Source organism: Hemicordylus capensis, chromosome 1 (genome assembly GCF_027244095.1).
Source record: "Hemicordylus capensis ecotype Gifberg chromosome 1, rHemCap1.1.pri, whole genome shotgun sequence".
NCBI classification, from domain to species: Eukaryota; Metazoa; Chordata; class Lepidosauria; order Squamata; family Cordylidae; genus Hemicordylus; species Hemicordylus capensis.
Window position 1 is genome coordinate 378,730,443 of NC_069657.1, and position 26,796 is coordinate 378,757,238.

General features: G+C 44.4%; 2 protein-coding genes and 1 pseudogene across 2 annotated transcripts in view; 1 reads left to right on the plus strand and 2 right to left on the minus strand.

Moving 5' to 3' along the window:
* EGLN1 (egl-9 family hypoxia inducible factor 1) overlaps window positions 1-9,220 on the minus strand; it is a 44,289-nt gene extending 35,069 nt beyond the window's left edge. Inside the window, exon 1 of the mRNA XM_053298735.1 lies at window positions 7,821-9,220. Within this exon, the coding sequence (XP_053154710.1) occupies window positions 7,821-8,792 (972 nt within the window). The 5' untranslated portion in view covers window positions 8,793-9,220. The remainder of the gene's footprint in view (window positions 1-7,820) is intronic.
* A 6,546-nt stretch (window positions 9,221-15,766) lies between these two features.
* Window positions 15,767-26,724, minus strand: LOC128345994 (acidic fibroblast growth factor intracellular-binding protein-like; annotated as a pseudogene).
* TSNAX (translin associated factor X) overlaps window positions 26,471-26,796 on the plus strand; it is a 32,179-nt gene continuing 31,853 nt past the window's right edge. The window contains exon 1 of the mRNA XM_053298766.1: window positions 26,471-26,779. Within this exon, the coding sequence (XP_053154741.1) occupies window positions 26,764-26,779 (16 nt within the window). The 5' untranslated portion in view covers window positions 26,471-26,763. The remainder of the gene's footprint in view (window positions 26,780-26,796) is intronic.

Sequence of the window (26,796 nt, forward strand, 5' to 3'; positions counted from 1 at the left end):
AAATGGAACAATTTTCCAGTAATACCTAAGTTACTATAAAAATGGCACTAGGCAAACTTTCTTGAGGAGGGAGTTCTGCAGACAGTGTGCCAGAAATGAAAAGGTCCTATCGCTGGTCACCACCCTCCTCATGTCAGATGAAGGACTCAGGTATTCAAGGACAATTTAGCAATAGCAATAGCACTTACATTCATATACCACTCTATAGCCGGAGCTCTCTAAGCGGTTTACAATGATTTTTAGCATATTGCCCCCAACATTCTGGGTACTCATTTTACCGACCTCGGAAGGATGGAAGGCTGAGTCAACCTTGAGCCCCTGGTCAGGATCGAACTTGTAACCTTCTGGTTACAGGGCGGCAGTTTTACCACTGCACCACCAGGGGCTCTTTAAGAGTGGCCCTGGTGGAGCCCCTGGAGAGCCCTCTTTATTTAAGAGAAGATGGCTCATTAAGCACCTTCAGCACTTTGAACTGTGCTCAGAAACAGACCAGGAACCAGGATAGCTGTTTCAGAATTGGCACAAAGCCATATTTCCAGTTAAGCATGCTGTAGTTTCAGAAAACTCTTCAAAGGCAGCCCCATTTACATCTTGCAGTAATTTGATCAAGATGTTGAGAGCCATTGGCCAGGCTATCTCTGTTTAGGAGGGGCTGTAGCTAATGCAGGGCTTGACAATTCCCAGGTACCAGGGAGCCAAGGCACCTAGAAATTTAACTGTGCTGCCTAGTCAGGATTTTCAGAGGTAGAGATTTAATATAATCTGCCTAGTCAGGATTTTCAGAGGTAGAGATTTAATATAATCTATCCCAGCCACCTAATGGCGCAGCGGGGAAATGACTTGATTATCAAGCCAGAGGTTGCCGGTTTGAATCCCCGCTGGTACTTTTCCCAAACTATGGGAAACACCTATATCAGGCAGCAGCAACATAGGAAGATGCTGAAAGGCATCATCTCATACCGCACAGGAGATGGCAATGGTAAAACCCTCCTGTATTCTACCAAAGACAACCACAGGATTTTGTGGTTGCCAGGAGTCAAAACCGACTCGACGGCACACTTTTACTTTTATGTTTGTCCCAGGCAGCCCTGTTTCTGTTTGAAGTATGTTACTTGTAAAGGGGATAAAGAGAAGCCCATTTACCCTCTCCCTCCACAATGTCTGCCACCACATCCAATAATTTTGTCCAGGGTCCTTCATCTGTCTCATTCATTTTGGGGCAGGTTCCTAGATCTATAGACATAGCGAGATACAATGTTGAGATCTGGCATAGCGGAACTTGTACAAAATGCAACAAAATCTATAAGCCAGGGCTGTCAAAGTCCTAGCAAATGGGCCGGATGTGGCCCGCGTAGCCCCACTGTCAGGCCCCCAAGCCCTGAGCTGTTTCTGTTGCTGCTGCTGCCAAGCAGCTATTGCTGCTGAGAAGAGGCATGCCCAAGAAGTGCTGCCCACAGCAAGAATCCACCGCAAGCCAGAAGCTTCAGCCGCAGAGGGACTGGTGACAGGCTGGCTAGGGCAGCATCCTATTGCTGCTGCTGGCCAAGAAGTAGCGTGGCCGAGAAGCACTGCTCACAGCAAAAAGCTGCTGGGGGCCAAGAACTTCAGCCGCAGCAGGGCTGGCAAGGACGGCATCATTCTTGGCAAGAAACCAAGAAGTGCCCAGTGAGCACTCGGAAGTGCGGCAGGGCTAGCGAGTGAGAGAAAGGGGATGCACCAGGAGCAGGAAGAAGTAAGGCTGCAACTTACTTATGGCAGGGCTGGCATATATAAAGGGATCTTCACTCCTTCCCAACCTCGGTGCCATGCTTCTCTCCTCCCTCCCCCACCCCCTTCCCCTCCACTCACTCACCCACAGGAAGGAAGACAGATGGCACTAGGTGGGTGCAAGGCAAGGCTAGGGCGGTGGAACGAGGTGGAAGCACGAGGCAGCAGAAGCCCCCTAGAAATGCACTGGAATCAAATATGACCCACCTCCCAATTAAGGTTCACACCCCTGCTATAAGCTATAGTGAATATTCCATCTGGACATGCCTCATTTACCCAAGCTACTAAAACCAAACTAAAGTATATTGGCTCCGATGCTATATAATAACTTGCATAAATTCACAGGTAAGTCTTGTAAAATCTAGGTGCCTCCAAACAAACTGCAAGGCCAGGGACAAGAAGCGACTTCACCTCTTGTTACAGAAGGTGGGCAGTGTACGAGAAAGCAGACATTTTAGGATGGGTACCAAGCTAGCAAAATAATGCTCAGGATCACCCAATGCAGATTAGAGCCCTACGTGGAAAGGGAAATGCTGGATGTCCAAGTTGGTTTCAGAAAAGGCTGAGGAACAAGACACATCATTGCTGATGTAGGCTTGATAATTGAGAAAGCCAAAGAATACCAGAAAGAAGTAAATATGAATACAGAAAAGCCTTTGATTGCGTTGACCATGTCAAGTTGTGGAATGTCCTTAGGAAAATGGGCGTCCCAGAACACCTCATTATTCTAATGAGAAACCTATACACAGGACAGAAAGCCACACTCCAGATAGAACATGGTGGTTCCAGATCAGCAAAGGAGTAAGACAAAGCTGTATACTTTCTCTTTCTTTATTCAATTTATATGCTGAACATATTCTGAGAGAAGCTGGACTGGAAGAAGATGAGTGTGGTTTTAAAGCTGGAGGAAGAAATATCAATAACTTACGCTATGCGGATGACATCACTCTGATAGCTGAGAATGTGGATGATCTGCAAGCTCTAGTAATGAAAGTCAAGGAGCACAGTGAAAAATGGGACTATGACTAAATACAATGGGTACAGCAACCAGCCTCAGAATTGATAATGAAGTGGTGGATAGCTTCTGCCTTTAAGGATTGACCATCAACAGTAAAGGATGTTGAGGATGCTTTCGCATCCGTACTGTCATAGTGTCGGACAATCGTCACGGGGAAAACAATTGTCCGAATGATTCTAATCTTAGTAGGTGTAGACACATCACAACATCTAAATATCCTTTCCAAGACCTTCATTGCAACCCTACCAAGTGCGAGTCTGCAGCATATTTCTTGACTGCTGGATCCTTTACTGTTGACAGTTGATCCTAAAAGGCAGAAGCTATCCACCACTTCAATGTCTTCATTGTCAATTCTGAGGCTAGCTGCTGTACCCATTGTCATTAGTTTAGTCTTCTTGACATTTAGTCATAGTCCAACAACCACCAACAAGATTGGGCAATTATTTGGATACGGGAAGAAAAAAAGATGCTAGAGCATTGAAGATTAACTCCAGGTTTGCAGGCCTCAGAGAGATGACAGTATATTAAACAGTAGCAGAGAATTAGAAAGCGGAGATGGCAGGGGAGATTTATATACCCCCACTCATTCCACACAGAAAGACTGCTGTTAGAGAAACAGGAGGAACCAGAAAGGGAGAGTGTCTTGAAAGCTCAAGAACATGTCAAAGAGTATGACTAAAGCATCAAAACTGACCAGGTTCAAAGAAAATGAAATTCTTCAACCTGGCCAACAGGCAATCACAGAAAAACATTATGAGTGGAGTTTCAGCAGAGTGGGAAGTGTAAAAACTAGGTCAGAGGAAGAGGTCAATCTTCAAGAAATGTGGAGGTGATGGGAATGATGGTAACTGGAAGCAGTTACAAAGGAAAACACCTGAACAAGTGGAGCTGGGAGTATATTGATACCCTAATGGCTCCCCCAGCCTTGTTGTTAGTGTTCATGGAAACAGACCAGTGCTGTACAAAAGAAATCTAGGGAGAAAAGTGATAGTGAAAAATCAGAAAAACAAATAAGCAGGTGAACATTACAACATACTAGGGAGTAGGATTTCTCATCATTATCTGCCCCAGACAAACTCTCAGATTCATGGAGTTCCCTTTCATATACAGAACAGGGAACACATTTCTGTATTCATGCAAAGACTAAATGAAAAGAAAGTAAAGTTTAGAATCTGAAAGTCTCAAAGTGAAGGCATCCCACCCCTTTCTCCACTATAAGTGACACAGAAGCACATACCACTCCATGCCCTGTTTGTTTCTACATAACTCTGAACACACTAAGTCCCAGAAGTGTTAGAATGACCAGAAATTTTCACCACTCCTGCTACAATGAATATCTGCCTACACCAACATGAAGCAACACTTACATCTAGGAGAAGGGAAGTAGGTCAATGTTGAAAAAAGCTTTGTAGTTCAAGAGCATATACTGTATGAGTGGTCAGTTTTAGGATACAATGGTATGCAGAGAATCATCACAGTTCATTAGACAATCACAAAATTTGGGCTAAGGGACAGAGTCTCTCACTTCATGGACTGAGATAGGACAGCACAGGATTGGACTATGTGGAGTTTTGCTGAGCATGCATCCACCAATCATAGATGCCAAGCTCAAACACCTTCATGAAAGGCTCAGTGCTTCACATCTGCTTACCTATATACACACCTTAGGCATACATATAGCAATAGCAATAGCACTTACACTTATATACCGCTTTATAGCCGGAGCTCTCTAAGCGGTTTACAATGATTTATCATATTGCCCCCAACATTCTGGGTACTCATTTTACCGACCTCGGAAGGATGGAAGGCTGAGTCAACCTTGAGCCCCTGGTCAGGATCGAACTTGTAACCTTCTGGTTACAGGGCGGCAGTTTTACCACTGCGCCACCAGGGGCTCAGATATCAGAATTTAACTGGCTCATGCTGACCATCAAACCAAAGCTTTTAATGCCAGAAACACTAGAGCACAGACTTCATAATCTAACAATAACCCCCCTACAGGAGTGCCCAGGTTTTGCTGGCTAACTAAAATCTGTGGTTGCCACAACCCTGCAGTTCATTAACAAGAGAAGAACAGGTCTTGTCTCCAACATCACACTGAGCTTTGAAAATGCTTTTGAAGCATCTCCAGGTACAGTGTGATGGCTGGGATGACTTCCTCCTCCCTACAGGTTTAAGATCAGTAGAAAGATGGTGATAGGGACACTTCTTCTCATAGTGAACACATTTGTGAGCTCTTTGTCATCAAAGTGAGAGTTCCAATGACTTAAGATATTCAGAGAAGGGTTGATAAAAAGCGATGATTTTTTTTTAAAACATACATCCTCATGAATATTAATCCTAACTTCTAATTGTATTCTATGAGCATGATCACAGCAGTATAAAGGGATGGAAGATCAGGCCTGATCAGTCCAATTCTGCAGGTGGTGTACATGCAGTGCGCACGCGCGCACATGGTCATCAAGCCCTTGCCCGCCCCTCCCCCCACCCAAAGTACAAAGACAGAGAAGGTTAATGAATGAATAGAGGATTTGGCAGGGGATGGAGTAGATCTGAGTGAAGAGGAGGAGTCTAGATATAAATGGGGCATGGGGAAGGGAGGGGAATAGAAAGTGAAACCAAAAGTGAACAAAACATATTCACGCAATCCTGAGGAAATATTTTCCAAGTGTATCCTCCACTGCAAAAGGGAAACATCTATCATGGTAGCAGGCCATAAAAGAGACCAAATTTAGGAATATTTTAATGGAATTCCTGTACTTGTGACTAAGAAAGACACATGTGCAAAAGGCAAACAGTGCAACAACGAAATGCAAGGCCCGGTTGCCAGAATTAAACAGCATTATGAGATGTACATACCAAGTTAGTTAGTTGTTTATTTACGATCTTAGATCAAACAGTACATACCTATTATGATGTGTAAAATTATACACTTCTAAAAATGAAACCTACATCTCTAAATATATATTAAGGTTATATTAGACAAAAAGAATATACTTTTATAGAAAATGATGATTAAATAGAATCTTCCTGAGTAGTAATTTAAATTGCAATTTAAATCAGTAAAATTGAGTTCTCCTGTGAAGTGATTTAAATTGATTTGATTTAAAATCAACCCTGATTCAAAGCACCCTCATGTCCTGTCTAAGCTTCTGTTCTAAAAGTTAATATTTGACTAAGTATTAACTGTTGCACATTTATCTCTTTTAACTGATATCAGCAATGATATAATTTTGTTAAACTAATAATGTAATTTCAAAGTTGGGTATATCATACTAGACAAAGTTCAAGCTTTCAAACAATTATATTTTGAGGCTTGATTACATGTTATTCAATAATAATATTGTTATATGGGATCAAAAAGTCTTCCTAGAGCTTAAATGGTGAATGTTCTCAAAATAAAAACAAATGATGAATTACTTCCCACTAAAAGGACCTTTGTACCGGCTGCTCTCAAGCAATAGAACAGTGTCCAATATTTACTCTCATCCAAGTTAGCCTCTCTCTCATCAGTCAGATATAGAGAAACAACCATAAAATGCAGTTCCTGCACCCTCAATTAAATTCTTAAGTTGGTGAAAATGTGTTTGTATTAAAAAATAAACATTGTTTTTTATGAAAATGCCCGGCTAACAGTGTACAAATCAATGCCATGCAGCTGCAATGCAAAGGAAGATTTATATAATAATATTCAATCAGAGTGCAGTTCAGCTAACAAAGAAATGTAAAGTTAACACTAAAAACTCTACTCCTGTATGCCAATATTATATGAACCAACAAATCATTGCCAAAATAGTTATTAATATGCCTACCATGATACCTAACTTAAATGATGTAACTTCAGTCTACAAGCAGATTTACAGCATCAACTAAATATCAGCAAATGTAGTTGTTCAGCCACATTTCTGGCATCAAGACTTTTGATATGAAACCCAACATGACCCATTCTGAATGCCAACTTATTGATATAATGAAGGAGGGGAAAGCAAGGGGAAGGGGGACCACCTTAGTAATGATTCTAATGTTAGTGGAGCAGTGCTGCATTATGAACATATTGGTGTTATGCTTCTGGTTATCAAGAGCTTTGATCTGATGATTAAATGTTGATATGTGCCTATGATACATAAATAGGGTGAGGAACATCAAGCCTCTAGGAATAGTTTCGTGATGATGTGCAATAAGTTGTCACAATTCAACAATACCACACACACACCACTATTATCACAAGCTGATTAGGACTATCTATTCCACAATATGTGCTCTTAGACTATGGGTTTCTGGAAAGCGTTATGATTTTCCTAAAATGTTTTAACATTAAAATGTTAAATAGAGCAGGGAACAACAATAAAACATCTTGCAATACTTCCACTGATAGCATGGAAGAAGTAAGCTACCAGAAGTTATCAGTACTAAAATTGCTACATAACAGCTTCAGTCAGGACTGAGATCTCTTCTTTAAGGGGTTTTAACATGACTGTAGGTCATAGATGCAGTTGATAGGAAAATAACAGCTCTCCGTCATGAAGGACTGATTCTACACTACTTTCTCCCTGACCACTTCCATTGTGACTTCCTTGATTTGACTAGAAGCACTGTCAACTTGCTGGGGCCTCCTACCAACCACTGGAACAGTGCACAACCAATCAGCTGTACTGGAGTAATCAACGGAGTAAACATAAATTTCTGCAACCTTTGTGTTTTCTCAGCATTCCTCCCTTGCAATCTTGAAAAGCACAACATGGATCCATCTGTTTGAGTTGTGCTCAAGATTTAAATGGTTCAGTTTAACACTTACTATACAGTCTGATCTTATACTAGAAGCAAGTCCCAATAAGTTCAATTTGGCTTAAGTAAACGTTTCTTATCATTTACCCCTCACCCACTATTTGAGAATCTTGCCTTTTTAAGTCACGATGACCTGAAATAAGCGTTTGTGACACTCAAAGTAGTGAGAAGGTGAAGCCCCCTGGCAGGTGGTGAACTGAGAGAGAGACCAGTATAGGAATGGTGAGAGGAAGGAGGGATTATCACTCACTTTCGTCCTGCCGTTGATTTTGTAGTCGCCCAGTTTGCCATTGCAGTGGCGAATGAGATCGTCCATACTGTTCATGAGCTTCCCGATGGTCTTGCAGCCGGGCTCTTTGCCTTCTACCCAGGTGATTTTGTCACCGCGAATGTCTCTGGAGGAATCGCTCTTCTGGCTGACAAGCTGCCCATCCGTGAAGCGGCCGGTGTCGTGCAACGCGCGCACCTCTTGCGCGATCTGCCCGCCCAGCTCCTTGCCCAGGAACTCGTCCACCACACAGATGCCATGCTTGTTCATGCAGGGCACGATGTATTCCAGCGCTAGCCGTTGAGGCACCAGCGACTTCATCTGCCCGTTAGGACGCAGAGACGCCTCGCCAGTCAAGTTGGACTTGTCCCGGTAGAGGAGCCCCGCCTCCCCGGCCGGAGCCGCCGCAGCCACTGCCGCTTCCTTCTCCTCCTCTTCCTCCCCTTTGGATTCTGGCGCCCCTTTGGCAACGTGGTTATTCGAGACCACCACGGCGGGCTCCTCCGAGTTGGCGTCCGGCTGCCTCTGGGCGGGCAGCGTCGTCACCTTCTTGCTTGCCGCGACGACGGCGGCTGCTGCTGCTGCGGTGGCCGCCAGCAGCGCCGCCGCCTCCGCTCCTTCCCTGCGGTCCCCTCCTCCTGCGGCGTGGTGGTGGCCGCCCCCGCCTCGGTGCTCGTCCGCGCCCCCTGCCGCCCCTCCGGCGCCACTGCCGCTTCCCCGGCAGATGAGCTTGTGCTTTTTCCAGTCCTGGCGCTGATGCTCTTTGCTACAGTAGAAGGAGCTGCGGCAGCGCCCGCAGCGCAGCAGGTTCTCCATCTTCCCGCACAGCTCGCAGTACTGCCGGTCCCGCTCGCTGCTGGCGTTACTGGAGCTGCTATTGCCGGTGCCGCCGCCTTGGCCTTGGCCTGCCCCGCCGCTGCTGGTGCCGCCACTCCCACCGCTGTCATTGGCCATGTTGATGCGCCCCTCGCCTCACTCGCCCTTGTTCCTCCGCGGCCTCCGAGAGGGAAACGAGCGGCTCACTGCATCATGGCCGCCCCCGCCAGGGCTCCGCTGCGGCCCCAGCTGCCTCGCCCGCCTCCCGCTCTGCTCCTGGTGGGCGGAGGACAGCCACCGAGTCCTCACGCCGCCGCCCTCTTGCCCCCCGCCTCGGAGGCTCACTGCTAGCACCGCCTCATGGCAGCTTCTCCCGCCGAGACTTTCTGCCTCCCCCCCTCAGCCTGAGGGAGCGAAGGGAACATCTCCCTTCTTCGCGGCGGCCGCCTCCCCCCCTCCCTCCTTTGCTGTAGCCTAAACTGCGGCGGAGAGGGAGGAGTTTGTGCCGCCGCCGCCACTCTCCGGCTCGGATTTGCACGTACGCCACTTCCAGTCAGCCAAGCAGGAGGGGGCTCTGCGCTCGCGAGGCGGGGCGGGGCGGCAGGCGAGAGAAGGGGGGGGGCGCTGGGGGCGGGGCTGGAAGAATCACCACGCGCGTGGCCAAGGGGAGTGGAGCTCCTTTCCCCCTTCTGTTTCTTCCTGGGAATGCGCGTTGCGTTGGGTAGCTGAGGGCTCCTATATGGCCCTGGTTTATAAAAGGCATGCATGTGTTGTTTGGGTGGGACGCTGGTCGTCCTGAGAATGTGGGGGTCTCGCGAATGTCTCCTGTTCTAACGACTTCCACCACCACAACCCCAGCATCGCACGTAGTGGACCTCCTTAATCGAAGCCCGGGCGGGGCACATCCTATGGCGCACGTGCTTAGATCTGCAGCATGGTGGTAGTCCATTGTTATCAAGTCGGTTGGCTGGCCACCCTTAATCTTCACTTTGCGCTTTTAGAGCCCAATGCACGAGCTAGCGGCTCAACTACACTATTTGGATTTGAACGGGTTGTTGTCATGTTTACTTGGCGATACAAATCCATTGAACCATTTGCCGTGTATTGCCCCTCTTGCAGTTCGACCCTATCAGTATTTAGTTTCGAAGTAATTGTCCAATCCTATGCAGCTTTGGCCAGAAGTAAGCCCAGTTGCTGCAAGGCTGTGGGCACGTTCTTGGAAGTAAGCCCCATTGAATGAATGTCTGTAAAACTTGCATAGATTTGGGCTGCATGACTGCTGCAATAGTACGTGCCTTTACCTTAGATTGGAAGGCAGTGTGCCTTTCCTCTGAGTAAGGATGCATAGGACTATAGTACTCATATGCATAGGATAGCTGGATACAAACATTCTGGTTGCTTCATGCCCGCCCTAGATTTTATTTCGGAGTCTTGCGTGCTCTACCCAGGCAGTAGAAGGGGCTGGAGAAAAGGATAGCACTTCTACTGACTGCAAGCGGGTGTCATTTTTAATCCTCCCCGCCGTGAAAAACTGCTTGCAAGTAAACATCTAGGAGAGCAGGACAATAATTTTAATCTAGTCTGTTCCGCTCCCTACTGTGCTAGACTTTTACTTTCCTTTTTAAACAATGAAATATGTGATTCCCCCCCACTTGAGATTATTCAGCTACCTCAGGTTTCTGCCACATAATTCCCATTTTGTGAGATCCCTCATCTCTGCTATCTTGGGAAAGTTCAACCTCTAGGCTGGCCTTCTCCTCTTACTTGCTACTTTTCAAGCAAAGAGATGCTGCAGAACATTCTGCACCTGCAGTTTGAAATGGTACAGTCCCAGGACTATGTAATTTATCTGCATGTGTCCATTAGCTAGGTGGCAATCCATAACATAGAAATAATAGTGACTTAGCACATTGTATTGTAAACACATCATAAAAGAGTGCAACTGACTGGCAATTTGAAATGAGTGATGTCATGTTCAGAACATGAGGGGGGAAGCCCAAATCCTCCATGCAGATTGACTGGTTGGCATTTCCTTATATTAGTCTTCCATGGAGAATTGAGAGAGCCAGCCTTCATGAAATCATCCTGCCTCCTCTTTAACAATCGGCTCAGTCCCTGCTGAAGAAAATAAAACACTATACTTGGTCCCTGGTGTCAATCAGGCCCTTGAGCACTAGATTCTAGGACCAATAAAGCTCAGACAGATTCTTGTGAAGTACCAAGTACTGCACAGAACCCATTGCTTCCTTAGTCATCACCAATGTGAAGTAAATATGTATGTTGGCAAAGAGGACATGTCCTAAGTTCCTGGGAGTTCCCCTAGTCAGAACCACTCTTTAGGCTGAAGCTGAGTGGCTTCAAAATAACTTTTAACACTAAAAAAAACAACCAACAACCAGCTGTTGAAGCTATGCCCTATATCAGTGAACTTCACTATTTTTCAAGTGGGGGCCACTTTGGCAAACAAACAAACAACAACTCTTCAATGTGAGACCCATTTTGCATGATGCTGACCTCTGCATAGTACTGTGCTTTTCTCAGTCTGGAAGGCCGTTTAAGAGACAGAGGAGCCCTCTCTCAAGAGCTCTAGGAGGAAAGCACTGGGGAAGGACTACGCTTCCCAGGATACTGTGCAGGCCTTCCAAGGTGGTGCAGGGGCTCAAGAGGACTCCATTTCCCTTAAAAGAAAGGAACCCAGCTGGTGCTAAGCAAAGTGCATGGTGGGAATGGTCGTTTCCACATAATGCCAGAGACTACGCAGAGTATTCAGCTTTGGCTGAAGCTTCACGCAGGCCCGATAAACAATGAGTCAGGAAGCTGTGCTTAGGGCTGCCTTTGGTCCCCAGGGCCTTACAGTGAAGAACACTGCCCTACGTGAGCGTGAAGGATAAACTTAATGACCACACTACCTAGAGGCTCAAAAACAGAAGATTAAAAATGAGAATTCCCAAGTGGCCATTTTGCAAGTTTCTTTATTTGAGCTCACCCTATTTTTGAAGAGTTGTGTTCAGGCTTTTTGAGACTGAAAATTAACTCCTCTAGAGGGGAAATGCATGCCATAGCTGTGGCTTCCATTGGGTTCACAGAAATGGCATTTACTAATTTTTGCATTTATATCTTGCTCTTCCTCCAAGGAGCCCAGAATGGTATACATGGTTAATTTTACCTCACAACAACCCTGTGAGGTAGGTTAGGCTGAGAATTAAGTGACTGGCCCAGAGTAACCCAGTGAGTTCTGTGGCTGAATAGGGATTTGAACCCGGGTCTCCCTGGTCCGAATCCAGCACTCTAACCACTACACTACACTGTAGATTATGTCAGTGGTGTATCATTAAACTAGAGTCCAGTTGGACTCCTAATCCTCAGTAGAGATCTCCCTGTTCATCTTTGATTGCAGCCTGCTTCTACACATGTTTACTAAGGATGTGCACAGAACCGGCTCGGAGGCCCTTTATGGGCCTCCAAACCAGTTCGACGCACATGTGTTTGTGCCAGCATGCGCAAGCGCATCTGGAACTTCCAGCCGTATCCAGGGAGGTACGCTGCCGCCCCGATTAGCTGTTAGAGAAATAGATGCCGGCGGGGGGGGGGGGGGAGCAGTGGGAGGGGTAAGTGTACCCTCCCCCGCTCTTAAAGTGGCACTCCCACTGCCTTCAAGCCTCCTCGCTGCAGTTCTGTGCACATCCCTAATGTTTACTTGGGACTTAAGGCACATATTTGGTTGTGTAGAGCTTACTCGCAGTAAGTATCCTTTACTGTTTGATTGCATTTTTAACTAGCTCTTCCTTCAAGGAGAGTCTAGAGCAGTGTTTCAGTCTTCTAGCAGCTATGTGCTTAGGGATGAGGAGAAGCTCAAGATCAACCTGTGAGCTTCTTTGATTAATGAACATTTGAATTAAGCTTCCCCTCACCCATCCTGGATGTTGTAGCCACTGCCCAAGGCTCTGTGATGTGATTTCCCAGCCTAGAAATGTTGCAGTGCTATTCTCTATTCTCTTTCTCCACCCTCTTTTGGGCTATTCTGACTGCTCTCTCCGAGCTTTAGAGGGCTGAATTGGGAATCCAGCATATAATAGTAGTACTGTGTTCTTTCCTTTTGGAAGAGGAGAGCAAGTGGGTTGGCAGTGAGAGGAGAGAGGTGGCTGGTGATAGATGGAAGAGCCTTGAGGCATACTTTTATCATCAATTTGCAATGCTGAATAGATCAACTTTGGGCTAAATGCTTGAAGTATGTGGTTTACAGAGAATGTATAAAGAAGGAAATTCCTGAGCTTGAATAGCCTTCAATACAGCAGGATTCACGCTTTGATAACATTTATTAATTATTTTATTTATTTATCATATTTCTATACCGCCTGATATGTACATCTCTAGGCAGTGTACAAAATTTAAAATATTTAAAAGTTACAAATTAAAATACATAAAAGGACAATAGAATAAAATAGATATTAAAACAAGTTTTAAAATTATTAAAATTAATTCTAATTAAAAGCCTGCAAAAACAGGAGAGTCTTGAGGTTCTTCCTGAAAACAGACAGATGCTCTTATTTCAGTAGGGAGCATACTCCAAAGCCCTGGGGCAGCCACAGAGAAAGCCCGGTCAGGGGTCACCACCAAATGAGCCGGTGGCATCCATAACCGGACCTCTCCAGAGGTAACAGGCTTGAGCTATATATACTCAAGCTAGTGAATAATGCTTTAGCCCTTCCTTGAATGTCCAAAAATTAATGTCTGAATACAGCTGAAGTTTTAGGGTACTAGCAAAATGTTGATCATTATGACAAGCAAGGGTGTAGGACCCAGGGGGAAGTACAGTTTGTACACACAGACAAAATGGATCATGAGGTGGGGGTGGGGCTTCTTCTTCATTGAGATTGGGCCACTTGGTGTTAAGGGCAAAGGACTGGTTTTGCCCCAATCACATTTATATTCTCTAGATGGGGAAGAATAGATGTTAAGGCTCTGTATGCTTCACCAAGGCCACATCGCCATCTCCCCATTAGTTCACTCCACTCTCATCTCAAAGCAGTTACAGCATGATGGAACCAGAAATGCTTGAGCACACAAGAAGTCGTTCACTGAAGTTCATACTTTTGTATCACAAGATGCCCACCATTACAGTGGGCAAGATGTGTGCAGGGCAGAATGGGTTGCAAAGCATCTATGCCCGCTGCATACAGGGACAGCTTTTGGGTGGGCCTGCCTGCCCCCTGAGTCAGATGAGGAACCAATTAGGCCTCATCACAACTGTTCCCACACAGCAAACTGTTTACATTACCCCGTGGAATTCAATGAGCCAACAACTCTTTGCAAGGCTTCATCTCTTCATCTGTCCTCCCAAGGTTCTCTTTTTTCCATGATGCTGGAGTGTGAATTTCTAAGGGCATGACAAGGAAGACGTTGAAAATCTTTAAGTCACTCTTCTTCCCCTCTCTCCCTCAGCATTTCGTTTCCCCCATAGGACTGAAAAGCATCCATTCATGTATAAGGGACAGTCAAGGGACATATCTGGGGGCACCCTTTGCATGGGAGGCTAAACATATCCCTGCCTATGTTGACCTCTGCCCTTGAGAAATGAACTACAGTTGGCATAGTTCTGTTTGCATGGCCCTGTCTGGGAATTTTCTTGAGTGGGATTTAGTTATGGGAACTAGATTTCATATTAACAGGTGATTATGACTGGTGAAGTGAGTATTGTTACAGTTAGTGCACTGAATGTACTTGTGTTTTCTTTTAAAGAATAAAACATACTGCATGTCATTGATATAGCTTGCTTTTGTAGTTACGTTTGTAGCTATTCTGATCAGCTGGTTGTTATATCTGCACCTCTAAAACAATGTTGGAGATTAGAATTTTGCAAAACCTCAAGGCATTCTCATACTGCTCTTGTCCTCATTTTATACTTTGTACAGTGAAAGTTCAAAGGCACACACCACATTGCTGGGGAGGTTTCTTAATTAGCTGTTGCTCTTGCTGTGGGGGAAAAGCCCAGCCTACATGTTTTTACCCTTTGGGGAACATAGGAAGCTGCCTTCTACCAAGTCAGACCATTGGTCCATCTAGCTCAGTATTGTCTACACAGACTGGCAGTGGATCTCCAAGGTTACAGGCCAGAGTCTATCTCTGCCCTATCTGGAGATGTCAGGGAGGGAACTTGGAACCTTCTGCATGCAAGCATGCAGAGGCTTTTCCCAGAGCGGCCCCATCCACTAAGGAGAATATCTGACAGTGCTCACATGTAGTCTCCCATTCAAATACAAACCAGGGTGGGCTCTGCTTAGCAAAGGGGACAATTAATGCTTGCTACCACAAGACCAGCTCTCCTTTCTTTGGCTGTGTGGCTCTCACTAACCCTTGAAAGTGTCTCAAATCTGGTGATGGGGCATGAGAAAATGCCTGTTAACATATGAGGAGCTTATGATTTTGTATGAGATACAACAGCAACAACTTTTAGTGTTGCTCATCTGCTAGCCTTTATCCTGTGGAAAACTGTTGAAACGTTCAAGTGAATGTTGCTGTAAGCAATGCTTACTAAGAGAGTGAGGCTTAGTTTTGGGGATGGGGTCATGGGGAATTTTGTGTGCTTCCTCTACTTTCAAAAATTTATCTTCCCCTGAGGGGAAGTGAGAATCATTATTTTTTGTCATACCTGATGTCAACTTTAGTGCTTTTAACACTCATACAACCACCTTATATCATCTGACAGTGACAGCCAACAATCAGAATGTTTAACTCCTTCAGACCCTGCAAGAATTCTTTGTCAGGGTTGATGATCCTATCATATGTGTGTACCAAGGTTGGAGTGGGCCCACAGATAAGATTTTAAAATGCCCCCCCCCCCGAAGCTCAGCTCATGAAGTAAAGAAATCTTAAATGAGGCTGAATAGTGGTAACAGTTTCAGAGAATGAATACAACTGAAGGAAGCCCGGGCGGGTGTGTGGCTGGGGGAGTCAGTCATGTGACTTACCTCTGGGGGGGGCCTGCAAGGCAGTGGGCCCCCAGACAACTGTCTCCCCTTGCCCTATTATTGTTACACCCCTGCACTGCCCCCAAAGTTCAGTTTTGAATCATGTACTCAGCACAATATGCAAGATCTTCAAATGTCAGGTACTGCTTCTTTTTAAACATCTTTAAGTAACTGCTGCAAAGAATACAATGGTCACATAATCCCTGGCTAGCTGGTCTGAGATCAGAAAGTTCTGTTTGATGTTTTCCACCAGGACCACAGAGCAATTCCACAGCTTTGAAGACCTACTCAACATTGTCAAACTGCCAATGGCAACTCTTGAGAATCACCCCAGTTCTAACACGGCTGTTGTCCAGTTCTTTCTTGACGTCCTTGGAAAATTTCTTGCCCAGTACCTCCTGCACAAAGGCATTATCAAAAGCATGATCAGCATGGTCTAGAAACAGTGAGGTATCTGGAAAAGTCAATGTTTCAGTAGCTTGGGGGCAAATGAAGGAGATGTTCTAGCATGTAGAAAGTACAGTAGTGGCCCATAGTGTTGCTCTGGAGAATGTTAATTGTGGTTCTTCTCAGCTCCAAAAGCCCACTGCACTGCACATATGAAGTGACATATGACATACGGCATAATTTGTTGAGTACTGAGAGCTGGTAGATCTTGTTGATCAGCTTGGTGTTTCCCACAAAGATATCTGGATTGTTAGTCATGGTTCACAAAGCTGGATCCTTTCAGCCTGGCCTCCATGATGAGCTCTGCAATGCCCAACAAAGACCTCAGATTAGAGAGGCAGTCTTTTCCCTCACAGGGAGCCGAGGTTTCTGAATCTTAGCCCCTCTCCCACTTGATGACCATTTGCCCTGTCCTAGCAAAAGGATCAATGCCTTCATTAGCATTAATGGCAGCAGTAGCGGAGAGAATTGTGTCAGCAGTAGCAATTTAAGTGCTATCTGTATGTGCCTTGTGTCCTTTTCAATAATAGAGCTGTTCTAGGTGCCTTTGCTGAATGAGTTTTGGTGAGCTATTAGGAGCAGAGTCTTCTTGGTGGCACCAGCATTGTGGAATGCTTACCCTGTTACCCTCCATCACTGTGTGTATTCAGGCATCGGCAGGTGTCACCCTTGGACAACTGCTGGGGCTCCAGCAGGGTCCCCTATTGACCTCTGCTGACACCTTTCCTTAAACTCCCTGGGAAATATGGGGTTTGGCTGCTGCTGGCTGCCATTTTTGTTCCCACAGTGCCCTGAAACCGTGCTATGCTGGGAGCATCGTGGAAAAGCATAGCTGCTGAGATGAACACTGCTGCCACCACCAGTCAGTCCCCCTCCTTAGGGGACCCACCAGAATATGGCATCTTGCCAAGGGCCCCTCAAGTCTGGAGCTGGTCCTGCTTAAGAAGGTAACTGGGCCCAGCCGATATTGTTTACTACTGTCTATATTAGTGGGGCGGGGGGGGGGCCCTCAAGATGTTTCTGAACTACAACTCCCATCATCCCCAGCCACAAGAAATTGGGAACTACTTGTCTATATATTTTATTGCTGCTCTGATTAGTTGGCTATAACAGTTTTAACCACAATTTTGGCTGACACTTTGTTTTGATTTTTTTTTTTAATCACTGAATTTTGTATATTGTCCATGGTGAGAATAAAGATCTTTTAAAGGATCTCACCATGATAATACAGATCTTTAAAAAGAAATAAATGAAACCTAGCAACCATGGAGGGAAGACATCTGTTTGGCCCACACCCAGAGTGACAGAGGCACAGTGATTTAGATTTTGATCTAGACAAGCCTGAGGAAGTACTGTTTTGGAAGGGGAGTACATTATTGAATGCAACTACAATTGGAAATTATTTTCTTGCTAGGTTATTTTCAAATACCACAGGATCAACAGATTTGTACTTTCCCAAATCTGATTCCAGGTGACTGTATATCACAGAATGCTTACAGTTTCAAAAAATGTAAAATAACTTCAGCAGTAAAGTGTTTTTCAGAGAGGTGCAAAGTGATCATAACATGACTTTCTTTGCATTGTGATGTTTACTTAATGCAGTTGCATCACCATGACTCAGCATATCAACATGTTGATGGTTCACCTTGTGAAAAAACAGTAATAGAATGCCAACCCCTCCTCTGACTTGTTTTTTGCATACATTTGTTTAATCATTAGCTTCTGTCTCTCACTTCCTCCTATAAGGTTGCTGCTCTGACCATGTTTTCTCTTTCTCTTTATATTATTAATTATTATTTCTTGTTTACACAGTCAGACAGGTGTTATTGACTGGTTTGTTTTATCCAGACATCGAGTCCTTCCCAAGGACCTGGGATGGCTGAATTTTATTATCAGTATTGTTGCTGTTGTTATTATAGATATCATCGCAGAATATAGGCTGTTCCCAGTAAAGTTGCTTTTTGTAATTGGCTGATGGTGATTTCTGTGGACCCTATGGTAGAATTAATAATAATAATAATAATAATAATAATAATAATAATAATAATAATAATAATGAAAAAAAATTCAAGTTACTGCAAAGAAAGGATAGAAATACTTTCTTGCTTTTACACTCCCCCCCGCCCCACTGCTACTGGAAGAAAATTGGGGGGGGGGGACACCTTGATGCACTCACTTGTTTGATGAGCAACTCTTGCTTTAACAAAACTGAATGTTGTGTTGAGCTCCAGTTACACCCAGGAAAAATAAGACATCCATATACAAGGACTCACTGATAAAAATGTGACACATAATTCACATCAGAGTTGCTTCAAAAGGCTCAGTTTTTCCTAACATAAAGATGCAATGGTGGGAAATGCTTCATCTATGGAATTTGTCTGTCTTGCAGCTTTTAAAGGTACAGAGGTCCTACACATATGGATGGATGTATTTATTGCATATTATCTCATGCTTTCTTCATGGTGCTCAGAGTCTCTCTTCCCCTTTTATCCTCACAACAACCTTGTGGGATAAGTTAGGTGGAGAGAGAGTGCCTAGCCCAAGGTTAGCCAGTGAGGAGCTTTACGACTGAGCAGAATTTGAACCCACTTCTCCAAGTCCAACCAAACTAGCTCTAAGCTCTGCATATAGGGAAATGATGAAGGCTGAATTTCTTAAGTGCCTTCTGTTTCTTAAGTGGCTATTTCATCATCTTCTGATGACTGGCATCATTAGCAGAGTACCACAATGTTTGTATGTGTTGTTGGTGGGAGTACTAGGGGCAGAGGAGGGTTTAATGTAGAATAAACCAATAACAATTAACCTTCCCATAGATGTTGACAGATTTCTACCTGTATATTTTGTTGAGGGGTGTGAGGAGAAACATTAAAACCCCCACACAGCAGAGTATGCATTGCTCTGGTGGTAAAGAAGTTCAGCCTAAGAAATTATCTGGAGACATTAGGTTGAGTAAAACAACAAAATAAATAAAGCTGTTTTAAGAAACTAAAACATCACTTACTGAGAGAGAGAGCCATTGAACAACATATGCAAACAAGCACTAGCCTTCAACAACTGAACAATTCTGACTCTTAATAGGGTTGTGCACGGAACAGGGTCCGTGCATTCCAGGGGGGACGGTTGCTTTAAATGGCAGGAAAAGCAATGCCTACCTGCCCGCCCCTTCCCTGCCACTTCCTGCCCTCCCCGGCACACTTCCAAAAAGCGGGCCCATGGAGTTCCAGCGTGCCTCCTTGCAGGCTGGACCAGTGTCGCCATGCAAATGGCTGATGCGCTTGCACAAGTGCATTGGCCGTTAGCGTGGCAACGCTGATCCTGGTTGCAAGGAGGCATGCTGCAGCCCCGCGTGCCCGCTTTTTGGAAGAGCGCTGGCAGGGGGAAAGCAGTGTGGCAGGGGCTGGTAGGTAGGCAGTGCCTTCCCTGTCATATAAAGCAACCCCCCGCCCTCCAAACAGGTTTGAATGCTGGTTGCCGGGACTGGTTCTGCGCTCCTAGAATGGAGTGCCTAATGGTTCCATGCACATCCCTAACTCTTAACTGACCAAGAGAGACCTATTAATATAATTCCTCATGCCTCTAATGGCCAGAAGAGGTTACTGGTGTGCTAAGAACAATGCTTTAGAATTCTCACTTCTAACTTTTTTTTTTTTTTAAGGGTCATTTTTTTGTTCTTAAAAACCAAAACCAAACTGGTGAACTATCCATCACAGCTCAATCTGACGGATCTGAACCTGAGAGATATATCCCGTTCTATATTTACTGCTGTATCTGACCAGGCTCAAACTATCATACTTTGGACACATAATGCGAAGATCCAGCTCCCTTGAGAAGTCCATAATGCTGGAAAAAGTTGAAGGAAAGAGAAGAAGAGGACGACCAGCAGCAAGGTGGATGGACTTGATTGCGACAGCAATGAATACACCACTGCAAGACCTTAAAGGCCAAGTTGAAGACTGGTCATCCTGGAGAGACTCTATCTATGTACGTAGGGTTGTGCGGTTTTTTCCCCTGTTTTGTTTTTGGCCTGAATCCAAAACACCCCCATTTTGTTCTTTGTTCGAGATCAGCCAATCCAAAACACCCCAATTTTGTTCTTTGTTCAAAATTGCAAAATCCGAATCTGAAATGTTTTGGATTTTTTAAAAATGGCCCTGGGGGAAAACTAGTGGGTGGTGGTGGTAGTGCCCAATGGGTGGAAACTACCACCCAAATTTCAGAGGAATTGGGCAAAGGGTTGATTTTTGGTGAATTTTTGAAGTATAGGATTTTTCCCATAGGGAAGAATGGAGGTTTCAGCAAAAGTATAGGTTCATATTGGGGGGAAAGGGGTGGCCCAGAGCAGAGTAGGGTGGGTGGTAGTGCCCAGTGGGGGCAAGGAAGCTGCCAGAATTATTTCAAAGGAATTGGGCAGAGGGCTGATTTTTAAAGATGCAATGGAGTTTGCGTGTCTGTAAAGTTCTTCCCCATAGGGAATGATGGACCTCCATAATTCCTGCCCCATAACTGCACTTGGGGGGCACCAAGGTGGCCCAGAGTGAGTGGTGGTGTAGAGCACATAGGGTGCCAACCACCTATGGTGGATACTGGGTTCTGTTGTTTCTGAGATGTTTTGAGTGTAGATTAAGATTCTCTGGTAGCATATGAGAATGGATTCATGGTTTGTCGTTGAAAATCTCATATGCTACCAGAGAATCTACACTCAGAACACCTCAGAGACAACAAAACCCAGCACCCTATGGGTTAGCAACCCATGGGGGTGGTTGGCACCCTATGTGCACTACACCACCACTCGCTCCCGGCTACCCCAGTGCCCCCCAGGTGGAGTTATGGGTCTTCTCAAACCTCCTTTATTCCCTGGGGGGGTGGACCTTAAAGAAGCGTAACCTTTGACAATTCCTAAGAAATCAGCCCTTTGGAATAGGGCAAGTGGCAGGCACCCTTTGGAGCACTGCCACCCAACCCACTGTTTTGCCCCTCAGGCCCCCTTTCTGCCCCAAATCTGCCCCAAAGACATGTCAACTTCAGAAATTCTTTAAAAATCAGCCCTTTCCCCAATTCCTTTGGAATCTGTGTGGCAGCAGGCACCCATTGGGGCACTACCACCTGAACCACTCTTCTGCCCCCAAAGCCCGCTTTCTGCCTTGAATCCACCCCAAATAACATCAACATCACACATCAACAACAGCAGATCTTTGGAAAATATCAGCCAGATTTCCAAAGGTCATGCACATCCACATCCGCCCCACCTGAAATGCAATTAATCTACACACAACAGTGAAACAACAATGAAATGCACACTGCCCCACTTGTCAGTGAGGGTAAATGCACACTGCCCCACTAGCCAATGAGGGTAAAATTTACCCTTAAATTTGCTTAAAAGGAATAAAGCGGCAATTGCCAGCAGATCAGCCCATGCTTTCGCTGGCCAGTCTGCGGGCTGGAAGGGCTGGAAATTCAAACAGATGTCAAAACTCAAAATGGAGACTGAAGGAGAAAGACTTTTTGTGATTGCAAAATGGAGTTCCAAAACAGCCGAAACAACAAAACATTTTGTATCCGAAGTAGGGACGTTTTGTTTTGGCTACAAAATTTTCTGTTTTGAGCATTGGGTGTTTTGTTTTGGCTACAAAACAGCCGGAATGGCCTGTTTTGTGCACAAAACGTTTTGTATCCGAAACAAAATGCACATCCCTACTATGTGGTCACTAACAGCTGACACCGACTTGACTGCACTTAATCAATCAATCAATCAATCAATATTTACTACTAAATTATCAGTTGATGGGATCAAACACATTCCTCTTGCTTATTTTTGCAGGATTAATTGTCCCTTTGTCTGATCTTTTCATTGTTATTGAGATAGTTGTTTTATCAAGTATTATGCAAATCTTCTGAAATCAATCCTTCCAGGTAAAAATGTCACTTCAACAGTTGTTATTTAACAAGAGGCAAACTGTGTGGTACACGTCTCTAGGACTGCTAGATTTTCAAGTGGCCACTAAAACTATTCCATTAAGAGGGCCGAGATAGGACAAGCTTAATGTAGCATGTAGTTTGGCCCTGGTTTGCCTTTTGCGCAGCACTTTTTCAGGCCAGCAATGCCTTTTTTGAGACATGACAATCAGAATTTTATCTAGTGTTCTAATTATAATCACAGAATAGATTTATATAATGGCATGATAGTTGCTGCTTATTTTCAGTCACTCTCCTAATAATCTCCAATGATGCATTTGCCTATTTGACTGTTGTCACACATTGAGCTGATGTTTTTGTTTAGCATTCCAAACTAAATTTATTTATTTATTTATTTATTTATTTATTTATTTATTTAACTGACTAACGTATTTTTATACCGCCCAAAACTTAGGTCTCTGGGCAGTTTACAACAAGATATTTATTTTGCTCCAAAGGCATGCCAGGCATTGCACAGAAGTTACACATGACACCACAGACTACAACAGAAAGACAAGAGAGGCTGAAGTTAGGGATTCACCACAAGTGTAAGGAGTAGAGGAGAGAGTCAAATGGCAATGGGGAGGAGCAGAGGAAGTTATGTTTAGGTCTGGTGATCAGCTAAGGCTTTGTTTAAAAGATGAGTTTCATAGAAGAGAGAATAAGCATGTGGATGGAGATTTAAGCACAGAGAACATAAGGTATGGGATGAGTAACAGAAAGGGATAATCTTCATGGCCAACAGGAAATAAATTTGGATAGAGGGTGTCAAAGGGAATATAAGAGGAGAGGTACAAACATATAGCCACTTTTGTTTCTGTTTGGGAGACTGGATAAAGATAAGTCTAAAATGTTCATAGGAAATAGAAGATATTTGTTTTCTAATAAATAGCATTAGCTAAACCCAATTTCTTCCAACTCTGAAAGCCTAGCTTAAACCATATCTGTCACAAAATTCCACTTTTTTCCACCAGATTGGTACTCTAGAGTGTGAATTCCTTTAGTAGATGAAGGATTTAAAACTGTACAATTAACCTACATGCAAAACATGTCTAGAACTATTATGCTGCTATTTACCTGCTATCTTGTTGGAAACTATCATTGTCAGTTTTCATAAACTGGGAAATTTGGGAATGTCCTTGAGGAAATGATGCAAAGCAGCTGAGTCAAGCACCGCAAGTGTAACCTGACAAGCCAGATAGGTGGGTGGGTGGAAGTGACAGATATATTTATCTGTTCAAAACATTTTGAACAATTATGTTTGGTGCCAAATAACAATGTATGTAACTTTCTTCAGGTTGTAGGTTTTTAGACTGCAACTGGGGAATTCTTCCTGTACTTTTAAATTTGCTTCTGCTTGGGGTAATAAGGAGCATCTTATATTTTTCCTCTGGTCTTTATGACTGAACCTTCCTTCCAGGGCTGTATTTAGTGGCAGCAGCTCTGACAACCACCTGGGTAACTGGACTTGGGATGGAGGGAATGCCAAGCATTTCAATTATTTAAAAGTTCCTGTAAGACTAGAGGAAACAAATTTGTTTATACCTGGTATGAATAAATGCAAACTTATAGATCTGTGTATGCAAATTAGCAATCATATATGACAGGAGTAAAACATTCATATAGATCTTGCATCAGAGTCCTCAAAGGGGCTACAAAGGTATTCGAGGGCTAAACAAATGAAGGACACATTGACTAAATATTAAACAAATAAATTCCTCTCATGTGGCACCATTTGGTCTAGAGCTTGCCCTGTCTCCTTCCTAGCCTGAGGCAAGCAAAAATCCAGGAGTGACATATGGCAGAAAGAGCTGTTAAATTATCTTCTGTTCCTGATAAGATTGCCAACTTTTATTTAATTTTTTACGGTGCCTTTAAAAGAAGCCTGACTAAAATAAATCTAGCTGGTGAAGCTTTTTCCTTCTGTGGAAATAAACTGATGAGAAGAGTTCACCTTCTTAATCTCTGCATAGCAGGTTGAAGTTGAGGGCACATTAAAAAAAAAAAAGAGTTGGCAGCTCTATCAGGGACAGAAGAAAATTTAACCATCAGCAAAGCAAGAGAAACCATATCTTCCTTCTTCACCATGTGAGGTGACCCATAGGGATTTTCAGATTGCCAGATTTTCAAAAGCTGGTTCTTGTCTCTAAACAGCTTTTAGGGACTGGAAGTTCTGGATACAAATCTTAAATTCCTGGGAAGTTGCTATCTTTATCTACATCTATATCTATCTCCTTGATTTGCTAATGAAATTTGATTATGGTTAATTTCCTGTTTGAACTTATTCCAGACATTCCTATATGGGGAGTTATTTCAGGACAGACCTGAGGAGGACTCAGCATAATGTAGGAAAACAAGTAGAGAAGGATAGACTGGGGTGGGGGGTGGGGAACAGACTATTTCCCGTCACACCCCATTTCATTCCAGTACTTAATAGCAGCATCCCTGGTTTTGTGGTGAGAGCTGGTCTTGTGGTAGCAAGCACGAAATGTTCCCTTTGCTAAGTAGGGTCCACCCTGGTTTGCATTCGAATGGAGTACTGTAAGATATTCCCCTTAGGGGATGGGAAGGCTCTGGGAAGAGCATCTGAATACTTGCATGCAGAAGGTTGCAAGTTCCCTCCGTGGCATTTTCAAGATAGGACTGAGAGAGACTTCTGCCTGCAACCTTGGAGAAGCCACTGCCAGTCTCAGCAGATAATACTGCGCTAGATGGACCAATGGTCTGACTTGGTATAAGGCAGCTTCCTGTGTTTCTATGGCAAGAAGAAGAAAACTTAGAAGCAAGATTGAGAGTCAGGAAGCCACAACATTATGAACTACTTTAGTCTTGAGCATCATATGCTGAAACAATGGTGATTTTTTTAGACATTGGACATGTCAGCTGCAACTTGCACATATATGGAATTATATCTGAGCATAGAGCTTTGCTGCATGTCTAAGGTCTTGGGTTCCAGTCCTGACAACTTCAGTTAAAGAATTTAATTTTCAAAAGGCAGAACTAGGAGTGATATTTGATATATGTAGAGCAGGGGTTCCCAACCTATGGTCCTTCAGATGTTGCTGAACTACAACTCCCTTCATCTCCAGCCACAATATTTGTGACTGGGGATGATGGGGATTGTAGTTTAACTTCTGGAAGACCAAGGGTGGGAACCTGTGATGTAGAGGATTGGGCTATGTGTGTGAGTGCACAACTAGCCAATTCCTCCTCACTTGCCAGGCATTAGCTCTATCTTTATCTGCAGAGGTGCAATAACTGTTTGTGCCATAGCACTTGATCAGAATCACAAAGCTTCAGAGAAGTGGTAAAAGGCACTGGGCAAAGGACTTGAAAGACTAGACTAGCCTTAATGGGACCTCTGTTCAGTCAATTCATTTGAGTTGCTTATTGAGAAGATCAAGATATCATAAGGTGGAAACATTTTAAAAAGTGGTGGATGTTTTAACAAACTTAACAGATGTCAGGGTCAGCCACCATTTTGAAAAGGAAACTTTCTGAGGTTGGTGGAACTGAACCAGGGGAACTTTGAGCTTCTAAGTCCACAGTCGTGATGAGCTTCCTCTTGTTTTATTGCTAACATAAAATAGGATCTTGTAGTACCTTAAAAACTGACATAATTACTGTGGCATAGACGTTTGTGGATTAGAGGCCGCTTTATCCTGAGTTGACTGATATGTACACAGATGGCTTTTATTGGGGTGGGGAGTGGGTAAATGAACAGTGGGGTCAAAGGAGTGGGCCATGAAATGCAAAAGAGCCAGCATGGTGTAGTGGTTAGAGTGCTGGACTAGGACCGGGGAGACCCAGGTTCAAATCCCCATTCAGCCATGATACTTGCTGGGTGACTCTGGGCCAGTCACTTCTCTCTCAGCCTAACCTACTTAACAGGGTTGTTGTGAGGAGAAACCTAAGTATTTAGTACGCTGCTCTGGTCTCCTTGGAGGAAGAGCAGGATATAAAATGTAATAGATAAATAAATAAATGGTACAAACTTATACCAGCTTTACTCAGAAATGTCAGTCTGTCAGCTAAGATTTATAGTTCACTAATCTGATATTGGACTGTCGCCTGTGAAAGCTGACACCACCACAATAGGTTTAGTCTTCAAGATGCTAGAATATGTTTTGTGGTTGCTTGCTGTAACAGACTAACACGGTTAATCTTCTGGAGTTCTATCGCTAATGGTCTAAAGAGCAGTCAAACCATAGAGAGATGGTGAATAAGACACACTTCTCGCCTAACTGTTGAGTTGAGGTTTCCATGTGATTTCCTTATGAGCTTAGCTGTTTAAGTCGTTTCCAGAGGTGAACTACATTTCCCATCATGCTTTGTCGGAGGTCTTGGAGAAGTAGAACACACGGGAAATAGCTCACTGCACTGTGCCTTTTTCGGAAAGTCAATAATTCCCCCCTAGCCACAGAGGTAGCTAAATATTCACCAAGGGCGACCCCTTTCTTTGCTGTGGCTAGGGAGGACATCAAAGCCAACGCAGAAGTACTTGGCATCCTAACGTCACATTCTGCTGTCAGGAACTTGTGCTGGACACCGAAGACGCAGGGGTCGGGGCCTGACTAGCCTGGTGGTGACCAAAGAGGGGCGGTGTGAGCCGCATTGAAGCGCAGCTTAGCCGGGCGGGAGCTGGTGACGTTTGGCGTTGGCTGCGCGTGGCGCTCGTTGAGTTCGGCAGGGGCGGGGTCGTTGCCGTTGCCTCCCCCGGTAGCGACTGGAGCGCCGGCAGCATGAGCGGCAAAGAAGGTGGCTGCAGGGCGGGA